Below are 11943 nucleotides of genomic sequence, written 5' to 3'. Positions count from 1 at the left end.
AATGCTCAGGGTTCTCCACAATTTTGATTTTATGTAAAATCCTTCTTTGCACCATAATCTCCAGTGGTTCCACAGTAGTCTCCAGAAGAGAACCAGCCATTTTTATCAGTCTTTAATGTCAAGTCTAGTCATGATTCTGCGATCCCAACAGATGATGGCAGTAGAGATTACACTCTCAACAACAGCATATTGCTACAAACACTGAAGGATCTAAGCTTTCACAAGTACAGTCTGCTCTGTCCCTTCTCGACAACTTCACAGTTAACTTTCCAGCCCAGTCTGTTGTCCAGATGAACAACAAGGCGTTTATTTTCCTCAACCACCTCAACTTCTTCTCCCATTATGGAAATAGTTTAATCCTAGAATTGTATTAATTCTGACATGAATGTTTTTGACTCTCCCAACTAAAGGCAAAACCTCTAAGTCTTACATCCTTATTCCATAACTCCAAATCAGCTTGGTTCGTCACTGATAATTTTCTTTCCTGTTTTGGAGTCTTAGGGCTATTCTAGGCCTTTGTATGTGGAGTTTGAAGACTCTCCTGGTTCTTGGAGGGTACTACTGCTTCTTCACGCAATCTATAAACAAGCATGTTATTTTAATTGGTGCATTCATCATGGTTTTGTGTCTCTCTGTTAGCATTGTGACGTACTAGTGACGTAACAGGATGTGCTTCACCCACTGACCACCAACCCCCCTCTGTTGCTTTGTGGAGCACCAGTGCCAACCACCACACCAGCAGGAGTTTGCCTGAGCAATACACCAGACTGTGAATTTTTAAATCACTTACTCTGAAAATGAAAGTTTTGTTTATGTTAATCAAGAATGAAAACCAGAGACACAGAACCAATACATGTGCTTATGATTAAATGCAGTGTTTTTTGTGCAGTGGTGTGGTGGTTACTGCTGTCAACTTAGAACAAAAAGCTTTTACGTTCAAATATTAAGAAGGCTTTGTGTTGGGCTTTGCATGTGTGGTCATTTTGTATTGACTTTAGGTTTGACTGTGAACATGATTCTGTGTATCCCTACCATCATCAAGCCTAAGATGGGTAAAAAAAATAATGGAGAAAAAGTCATAATTCTTAACTACTTCACAGTTAAGAACTATCTTGTGTTGGTCCGTCACATATCCCTTAAAAATAAACACATAGTTTTGGTTGCGATGTAACAAAACGTAAAAAAAGTTCAGGAGATATCAATATCTATGCAAGCAACTGTACCAGCTAATGTTACAGTTATTAATAATAGGCCTGTTGCAATAAGCAATAAATCAATAACTAGCATGATAAATTAAAACTAACTCAATAATTTTCATTTGCATTTTTTTCCCTTTTCTCTCTTTTTCCACCAAAAACTGGATGACAAAAATCTTCATTTTTGTGCTATGGTCTCTACTATCCCTACTATCCCTTTTTTTGAAATATGATTTTGTGCACAGAGACTTTATAATTCATGTTATTTATGTTTTATTTAAGATATTTAAAGAATTCCAGTGTTAAATGTTAGAATTTACAGTTTATTGACCTTTGAGAATGAGTTGTTGCATTATTATGCCATTACCATTATCCTACTTGAAAATGGTCTCCAAAGAACGTCCCAGGGACAATTTATGGTCCAGAAAAATGTGTTATTATGACAGACCTATTAATAAGTGACACTCCTTTAGTCTGATATTTAAGATAAATAGCAATTAAAAACATCTGGCAGTTTTTAATTAAAAAAGTTTTAGGCAGAAAACTGTAAGGAAAAATTGTGAAAACATTACCCCAGACTGATTTCTGTTCCTATAGGAGTTATACTATAACAATATATTCACCATAGTGAATGGATATCCCATGTTTACAAGTAACAAATGAAAAGAAATTACTTCTTTGTCTTTTGTATCAAACCAATTGCACACAACAGCAGCTATGTAAGAATTTTTCTTTGTGACGCATGTGCAGAAGCTGTACAGTTGTGGACGCTGACACTTTGTCATAATGTTTGCATGGCTTGGCATTTCAATTTTGCAACAAAAACCAGAGGTAACAAAAAATCCGGCTTAAAAAAGTAGATCTAATATTTTGTTAATTTTGCTGCTTTCTATTTGCAGATTTAGCTATTGTTCTGGGCCACATACTTTGCTCACATTCAGACAGACACATAGAGTGATGCTATGACCAGAAATAACCCAGCTGTTATTAATACTTAGCTTCTATGAGATCATCGGTCACACTTAAGACATGCACACACCCCTCTCGCTGCATACTGACCTCTTACTTTGTGTGCGTGACTATTCAAACCATCCATTTAAGTGACCAGTTCTCTTTTGTTGTTCTTGTGGTGTGTCAGTCTAGCCCTTAGATTGGCATCCACATCTTCTGTGTGTAAATGTGTGTGGTCTGGGAAAGAATAGAATTGCATAACCGGATTACAGTGCATGTTGAGAAACTGCCAGAGCTAGGTCTTCCCACCGGCTGCAGGGACCCACAGAGGAAATCTCTCAGGCATTAGTGAAGGGTTTGCCAATGTAGGCAACAACTTAGAGTAAGTAAATTCCTTAAGATCTCTCTGTTAACTTCTTTCAATATGTCTAAAAGTGGATTTAACTTAGAGATCAATCTAATATGGGACTATATATAGCATTTAAATTAAGCAAAAAAATATCCAGATTAACATTGTGTAGCAAGTTGAAAAGTATTTTTAAACTTGCTACGTTAATAAGTAGCAAGTTTAAAAATACTTGCATGGTGTACACTCATGCAAAAGAGAATCATCCTTTTATTCTTATTTCCTTACTACACCACGCTATTTTAAAAAAATAAAAAAATAAAAAAGATAGCATAATTAGGTGCCTTGCCAACATACAACCAAAGCACCAAAATGAAGAAAATATGTACTATTTGAATTAACGCATTAAAAAATAAGATTACACATGATACTCTTCGCATAGGGAATCGAACCCCGGACAACCTTGCAGCCTCTGCACATGATGCATTAACCCTACCAACTGAGCCACCAAGTGTTAAATGTTAAATGGCTGTGGCCATGGCCGGGGGCGGAAGCGGACAATTTAACTGAATGTGATGCAGAATGTGTCCTGGCCTTTGTGTCGTCTCCTGCCGTCCTCTCCGTCTCCTCCACCATCCTTCCAGACTCATTTTTGAATCAAGCCGACCAGAAATAAACCCGAGAACATCCCACCAGCTCCCTTTCACATACCCTCTTAGTGTAGCTTCCAAAATAAAGCGTTTCCTCCCACCAGGAAGCGCTTTATTTTGACACGCCAAAGGCTGCTGACTTTGTTGGTGCCCCGCTGTTTCTGCCCTGTGTCCTGCGTGGATTTACATACCCTGATTTCCGTGGGACTGGGAAACGAAAGAGGAGGGTGGTGCGCCTTTCAGGAACTGAGGCGAGCAGCCGCAAACAGTCTTAACTAACTTCACAGATTAACAGCTTACAGCCCCGCCGCTGCCTCCGCTGGGATAACGTTAACTTTTCTCCGCTTCCTCTGACCCTCCCAGCTTCCCTCTTTGGACTTGTATTACTGTTATTTGTTTGTCTCCGTCGGAGAAGACGGGAAGCGGCTCGAGTTGAACCCGGTTTGAAGGGCTGTGGCCATGGCCGGGGGAGGAGGCGGAGGGGTTTCTCCGCTGGGGCCCGCTCCGCCGATGTGGTACCACCGGGATCTTAGCCGCGCGGCGGCCGAGGAGCTGTTGGCCCGAGCGGGGAGAGACGGCAGCTTTCTGGTGCGGGACAGCGAGAGTGTCAACGGTGCTTACGCTTTGTGTGTGCTGTGAGTAACTTCTTTTTGCTTTGTTTATCTTTGTTTTAGCTTAAACTGTGTTTGGAGTCCTCAGCCAGATCACATATGCTCCCAGAGTCTAGTTTTAAAAGAACACCCCTCAGTCTGTTATTACTCTGCAGAGTTCGGCTTGTATAAGTTATAAATAAACCCGCTCTGCTGCAGAAAATGTGATGAAATTGTAGGTGAAGCCTGTGTTTACTTTCTCCTTGAAGGGAAATGAGTGGGAGAGAGGCACAGCCTGTCTGGCCAGCAGTGAAACTCCAGCATGGCCCAAACCTCTGGGCTGTCCCACTCTGTCTCTGTGTGATGTGGTTCCCTGCAGCGCCCTTTTTATTTTTTACAGGATCCTGTGCTGCAGGCGGCCTCGGGCTCTGGAGATGGTTGTAGATAGAAAGGAAAGGGTGACGAGCTTTCATGAGTTACTGCAATCGCTTGGTTTCCCGTCTAGGAAGGTTTAACATGCATAGGCATTGAGTTTTGGGATTTCTTTTTTTATCTCAGTGAGTTGTCTTATTCAGTCCACAGATTCCATTTTTCATTATTCAAGGCAAGCTCAACCAAGTTGTTTTCTGTCATGTCTGGTAGAAATGCACACATCAATCGGTTAGAGATCGGAATCAGACAATTTTTCATTGATCATCTTTGATCAATGAAAAAAACAGCTTTTCTTTAAAACAATCTTAAGGAAACGCACTGTAATACTCTCAACACAACATAAAAACAAAGGAAGCTCGCTCTTTAGCTAAGGTTTGAGTTCTATATCTGGTTCTTGGGACTACAAGTCGACTTCAGTTTGTGGACCTCGAGTTTGTGACATTAAAACCAGGATGTAAGGTTTTCTGTTTGCTAATCTTGCATTTTCCTTCTGTCCGTTGCTTGATGAAAGGAAGCATGCACTCTTTACCAGTGATCAGACATCAGGTATTCTCAGAGCTCAATCGAAGGATGTTTTCATATGAGATCTCCTGGAATTTATTAGTAATTTGTTCAATCTCTCTTATGTGGGTGGGCCCAAAATGGAGCCTTCAGATGCTCCACATACTAGATCTATAGAATATGGCATGATGTTTACACAGGCATCATGTGAGGATACTGTTTGAAAAGCAAGATAAGCAAAAACTAGAGTTTTACTCCTCTTTGTAGTTATAATTTAAGTCAGATGCTAAAGAGTTACACATAGCCTTATTAAGATACTAGACTGTGAAGAACTGGAACATATTGACAGTCTGTCCCAAAAGAGCATTTGTGATGTTTGTTGTTATGCAACTCTGTCTGTTGTAGTTCTGAGCTTTTCAGCATTCAGCAGTTTTCAAACCTTTTTCTGAATTTCCAAAACTAGCTTTTATTTTGCAGTAGTACTTTACCCGAATCTTTTTGTTAACCTGCTATTGAATTAAAATAAAGTTGCTAAGTTAGATAGTCTGACTTAGCAACCGAAGTCAGTTGTACTTGGGTTGCTAAGTACTTCAGTTCTCAGACCTGAAGTGCATCAGGTCTGAGAACTGATATACTTCAATGCAGAGTGGATTGTGAAATGACAAAACATCTGTTAAGTTGGACTTTGGTGGCCTGCTTACTCAAGAAAGTGATGACATTTTTAAACTTTCATTACAAAAAAGAAAGTTATTCAGGCAGAAATACCTGACTAGCAGATGAATCTTAAATTGGCCGTCTTGTTAACTGCAGAAAATAACCCAGCTGGGGTAAATAAAGTGTAGAAAGGTGATGGTTAAATTATAGAGTCTTAATATGACGCTCTGTACGTACGCAAAGTAAAAAAAACAAAAAAAACATAAATGCAAAAAACACAAAGCCATGTGACTCAGTGTTCTGACATTGGCTCGACCTACATCCCCTATCAAATAGTTTACACCATGCTCTGTGGGGTGTTGCGTGTTTAGACATCAGCAGCGCATCATTTTGTGCCATACTTTCATGGGTCTATGCAAACACATCGGCGGGGCTTTTCATTTGTCTGATGGAGCCAAAAGTGTTTGCGACAAGAAATGTTGTAAAGATATGTTTCTAAAAGTACATTTTCACATTTTAATCATAAATTCTGTTTTTTTAAATCATCAGTTTTTTAAAATTTAGATTAGATGTATGTAGGATAAAGCAAACTGCTGCATATCATTATCTGGTTCTGTAAAGCACAATTTTTCTTTCACACGAATCTCATGTGTTATAAAAAAAAGTATGGTTACTTTTGATCTCTTTCACTTCTCTTGCAGGATGTTAAACACTGAAAAGAAAAAATAAATTTCCTGGAAGGATGTGGCATCATTTTTTTCACTAGAAGCATTCCTGACATATATCATTCGTTCCTGGACGTCTTCCTTCCTCTCTCTTACCGTCTGCTTTTGCTTTTCATATCAGTGACGAATGAACCTGACAGGCAGTCTTACTGTTGCTCAAGGAGGAATATAAGCACACCTTTATTATCTTCCTCACCTTGATTATTGACTGTCTATTGTAAAGAAAAAAAATATTGGTTAGGTAAAATACAGAATCCCCACTTTCTGCTTTTCAGTTGTTTGAAAAAAGTCCCGGAGGAGCATTATTCTGCTGCCCAATTTACTTCAATAAAAAGTGTTCACACTCCTGGATGTTTTACCATTTTTATTGCTTTTACAAATTAGTCATGATCCAAACCATTTGGCTCTTTTCACTAAAAACAAAATTACAAAAAAAAACCTCTTCAATGCCAAAGTGAAAACTGATTACAGTACTACAAAAAAGAAAAAGAACATAAAAATATATGTTGCAAAATAAGTGATCGCTTTAATAGAGGTTTAGGTACTAGTAGTGTCAGAAGGAATGCAATTAAGATCACCTGAGTGAAGTGACCGTGACCCAAGTGATTGTAAATATTTAGATCTTGCTTCTATGTACTTATGACTTACTTGTTTGTAGTTGCATAGAATATTACATGATCTATATCATTTGCCTTCTACTTTATAAATATGCATTACTTTCTGTTAATCTATAACAAAATTCTGATAAAATATTGACATGATTGTTTAACTGTAGCATATCAAAATCTGGAAAGTGAATAATATAGCAATATTGTCCCAAGTCACTGCTTTTGTGAAGATAAAATGTAGTGGTTATATATGTGTTCATAATTCAATCACCGCTAAGGTTAAGCATGTTTTAATTTTATTGTGTTCTTTGTGATATGGTTTTTCATCATAGCACATTAATGTAAGTTAAAGTAAAAGTAGAACAAAAGTTCTTTACCTTAAGCCACTTCCTGTGATAATTCAATGATATGAATGATAAATGTCTTGATAATAAGGATTTTATGTTGCCATTCATAAACATATGATATTTTGAAAGCTAAATGGAAGCTAGTGTTATGCAGATGGCTGATAAGACTATAGATCTAAATCCAATTAGAAATATGGCTTCTAAAATTTTAAAAAGTCACTAGAAGAAGATCTAACGTGGAATATGCAGCATCTTCATATTCTGCCACTACAGGCTGTGTATACCTCTGTTGTGTTATTCAGGAAATAATCAACTACATAAAAATGTTTAAATGTCATTTAAATAAATAATTACTGAAGCACTTCTGCACAGTTCTGAGGCAAAATGGAAAATATGATCTTATCAGACCCCTCGTTTCTCACCTTTTAATTCCTTTTGTCGCTATAAGAGTAAGGAAATAACCTTTTTATCACCAGTAGGTGTAAAAAATCTTCCAAATTTGTCATCGAGCTACATGCTGAACATGCTGAAAATTTCTCATGCCCTCCTCACGTCACTCTAACCCTCTGAAATGCTTCAAAGATCACATGCTTCTTATTTTAATTGATTGTAACAAAAGAGAGGTCAAAGTGACACTTAAGCATGAGGGAAAGGAAATGGCGTTGAGCATCAGAAGGCATACAATAAATATCAGCCCTCACAGATACATCAGCAATGATGACTTGGCCTCTTCACATTTATATTGCTAATGCAGATCGTTCTTTCACTGCCAGAACGGTTAGAAAATCAAAACAAATTCTTGCTTTGTAATGTTTTTTCTTTTTCAGTAATAAGACAATATTTTTCTGAATTGCCTGTAACAAGATATTAAGATACATTTAAGTCCCATGTCCCTGCATTTTTTCCAGTTCTTATTATTTATACTTTTTCTCTTATTGTGCTTGCTACCTTTAATATTGTTATTTCTTAGGGTCTGAAATAGTTTTGAACCATCAACTTCTCAGTCAACTTCTCAGTCAACTGCACGTTATCTGTTCCATTTAGCCACAGACACTACTTTCACTTTTGCTAATGTCCTGGGGAAAAAAAAGAAATTATATTTGACTTACAATCATTTTTATGATGAATAAATGATGACAACAAGAAGGTTCCAAAGAAGTTTGATATGTAGAGCACTGAACACACAAAAAAGTTTATTTTACTGTTCAGTTTCTGTCTTCTTTCTTTGTCTACCGAAGTAAACTGACTGACTCAACAACTTTTTATCTTCACATTACTGTTCTTGCAAGCTTATTCTTAACACTGAAACCTTTCATGACACAACCACAAATTGAAATTGATCTAACTGGAATTAAGGAGATATTCCACCATAAAGTAGTTTGTTATTGTAGGCTGGAATGAAAAGGTCCCATGTTTCTTTTTTTTTTTTTTTCATTTGCATTTTGTCTACAAATGGTAATCTGAAAGGCCTGGCATACATTTGTTCACCATTTGCTTCACTTGCCAACTAAAAGTAATGGTGTGAGCAGCAGACTCACCCATCAGAGCTGTGGGTCTCTGTATCTCCTCAAGAGTTAACACAACCATGCTTTTTGTCTTGGTGGGTTTGTATTTGTGTCCAAATCGTTGATGGATTGAACAAGGATTTGTGAGCTGTTGAAAGCTTAAGATATTGATTTATATATTTCACTGCATCTTTATCTTTAGATGATCTGCCTTGTTTTCATAATGTTGTTTGTTCACTCATGCTCTGTTTGTGAAGAATATGACATAGCGTCATGAAGCATTGTCAATGTTCTGTTTACTAATTAATTGACTCCTGAAGTTAATTGGATACACTGGATTATATTTAGTGTATAAGAGCAGAGATGGCTGAATACAGATGTGCAATGCCAAGCTTTCAACTTTAGATTTTTAAAAATATGTAGAAAACTAAATATAATTTACCTTCTAGGTTCTACTTTAAAAAAAAACCTCAACTTTGTGTACTTTCTGAGTCAATAAAAAGTAAAAAGTTAATTCTCAGTTAAGCTAGCAGCTGCAACGACCATGAAGAAAGTTGCTAAAGACAGTATTCAGCTGTCCTTACATAATTATCTGAGTGACTATTTTACTTTCATAGCATATTTAAAGCACAGTGACAGTCTAACTTTAAAATAGAATAAGTATTTTATTAAATGATGATAGGGCTGCACAGTGGCGCAGTTGGTAGAGCTGTTGCCTTGCAGCAAGAAGGTCCTGGGTTCGATTCCCGGCCCGGGATCTTTCTGCATGGAGTTTGCATGTTCTCCCTGTGCATGGTGGGTTCTCTCCGGGTTCTCCGGCTTCCTCCCACAGTCCAAAAACATGACTGTCAGGCTAATTGGTTTCTCTAAATTCTCCCCAGGTGTGAGTGTGCGTGGTTGTTTGTCTTGTATGTCTTTGTGTTGCCCTGCGACAGACTGGCGACCTGTCCAGGGTGTACCCCGCCTCTCGCCCGGGACGCAGCTGGAGATAGACACCAGCAACCCTCCCAACCCCATTTAGGGAAGAAGGGTGTAAAGAAAATGGATGGATGGATAAATGATGATAGCGGAGCAGTAGATGCATCAGCAGGAAGTAAGAGCATTTATGTGGTTAACATGTGGTTAAATACCTCATAACCTTTTAGTTGTATGACAACCAAAACAGAAAACTAAAATGAAAAAAAAAAAAAGCAAAAGCATCATTGGTTGAATCAAAGTAATCTGATGCGACTTCAGTTCCCTAGAATTGGTGGTGCATGAAGACTGCTCTCACAGGGAACCACAGAGTTTTTTATAGTTGACAGAATCCGCTCTGTAGTGAGGAAACAAAACTAACAGACTGACAAGCAGCTTATCACTTTACTTTCTATATTTGCCTAAAACTGGTGTAGCCCTGAGCTTTGAGGTAGTGGATACAGATGGGGGCTGGGCTACCCACATTATTGCCATCACTATTGATTACCCAGTTTAATCATTGAAACTTGATTGTAGCCAAACCTCAGTGATTGTACTGTGCAGCAGGATTGAACTTTTTAAAACAAAGACAAAATAATACATAGTTGACATTTTAAACAGTCTTGAAAATTGTATACTAGAACCAAGTGTGGTTAACAAAGAGGCGATAAATACTGAAATAGATAAGACATAGCAAGATTGCTCAAATCGACATATCAGCGTATTATCACGTGGAAGTCTCTCTCTCTCTCTCTGTGTGTGTGTGTGTCTCTCTCTCTCTCTCTCTCTCTCTTTCTCTCTCTCGCTACCTGAATTGAACATAGACATCTGAGAGACTAGATCTCCCAACTGCTACTTAAACAGCTACTTTATAGGCTTCTTCCCTCTCTAACAACATCCACACTGAAGAGTGTTGTCCTTATTGCGGTTATATACACCGGTTCTGGCTTACCAAATCGGAAACTAATCAACTAAACCTGTGAGAGGGTGGCGAATGGACTCTCAGGTTTATTATTTCATGGACTTGAGTAACAGGACAAAACAACCAAAGTCCCATGTCCCTGCTCCTTCTCTACCATACAAATCTAGTCCAATTTTAATTAAATGCTGCTCTGAACTCTGCTAAAAGCTCATTTTCAGTACAAAATTATTTTTGTTAAACTTTCCCTTATGACTTCCCTTTTTACGGGCTTTGGAGAGGCCAACAGTGTGCAAAGAGTTTTTGTCCTGGCATGGTGCTGACTCTGAAGTCTGCCTGAAGGCCTTTGCCTTTCACTTCCTCTGGCTATGCATTTAAATCTGCAAATCTTTGTGCCTACATGCATGATTGTCTAGTTAATAATCCTTGAATCTGGTGCATGTATCTGTAAGCATTTTGTTCATCTTATTATATTCTACCAACAATCCCCATGAAATCTCTTCTGTAACATTTAAATCTCTGTCACTACAATGTGATATAGTAAGTAAGTTTGTAAGTCTATTTTTAGCTTTTAACAAGAGATATTACAGCTAACAGTGAAACTGCACAGCAAAGAAATGTCTGTGCCAGACACATTGGATTTTCTATTTCTATTACAGCCAGGGTTGTGGTTTTCAATATAACTACAGCACGTCTTAACGTGTCAGGGCTCTTTGTGTGTGTTTCAAACATGGATGTTTCTGTTAAAGCATTCCTCACTAAGAAGGTAAGGCCTGTCTTGTGGAGGTTTAATCCTGTTGTATTTATTATATCATGCACTGATTTAGTGTTTTAACCTTGTCATTTTAAGTATTTAATCACAAGATCTGCAAAACTGCATCAATCTTAAACATTTGTAAAAATGGGTCAGGATCATGTCAGCATCTCTCCGCTATAACTTTGTTTCCTCTGGCATCTGCTGCTATCCTGCTGCTGTAACTTATTTAGTCATGATTCTCTGCTAGATTATCCTAATCCAGTTAGGTTTCCGCAGTTGGGTGTTGCATGAAACTGAACCCAGGAGCAAGGAAGTCTATGTGAATACTAATTTTTGTAACTGACTTGGTGACTAGATTACATTAGTGAGACTCAAATGTATTGATGGGTAAATATGAATAGCTGCAGTAGACAACTTCGTAAATATTTCAAACCAGCACAATATATTACATTTTTATTTTCTTTGAAAATGTGATACGACATACATTGACATGGCAAAGAACGGTTGTATGTAGCGTTTGGCAGATGCTACTACTTCAGGTACCATGGATATAAACTCTGCCTTCCAATTTTATTTTTTGGTTGGTTTTGGATGGACTGCATCTGTATTTCATAACCACGCCTGATCTAGATCTTAATCACTAAGAGGCCAAATTCAAGGTGAGTGGTAGGGTTGATCAGGTGCTGGAGAAGCAGTTGCCCTATCATACTACCACTTAAATTATGTTTGTTTCCTATAACACTGTTTGTTTTATGCTGTCGTTGTGACGCACAAAACGTCCTGAATTTTCCAAATTTCTTTGAGGACC

General features: G+C 37.9%; 1 protein-coding gene across 1 annotated transcript in view; it reads left to right on the top strand.

The window, feature by feature from the left end:
• Window positions 1-3270: 3270 nt before the first annotated feature.
• inppl1a (inositol polyphosphate phosphatase-like 1a) overlaps window positions 3271-11943 on the top strand; it is a 31576-nt gene continuing 22903 nt past the window's right edge. Inside the window, exon 1 of the mRNA XM_044120178.1 lies at window positions 3271-3778. Coding sequence (XP_043976113.1) covers window positions 3603-3778 — 176 coding nt within the window. The 5' untranslated portion in view covers window positions 3271-3602. The remainder of the gene's footprint in view (window positions 3779-11943) is intronic.

This window comes from Gambusia affinis, linkage group LG06 (assembly GCF_019740435.1).
Source record: "Gambusia affinis linkage group LG06, SWU_Gaff_1.0, whole genome shotgun sequence".
Lineage (NCBI taxonomy): Eukaryota > Metazoa > Chordata > Actinopteri > Cyprinodontiformes > Poeciliidae > Gambusia > Gambusia affinis.
The sequence above is the reverse complement of the archived record's forward strand: the minus strand, read 5'-3'. Positions and strand labels throughout refer to the sequence as shown.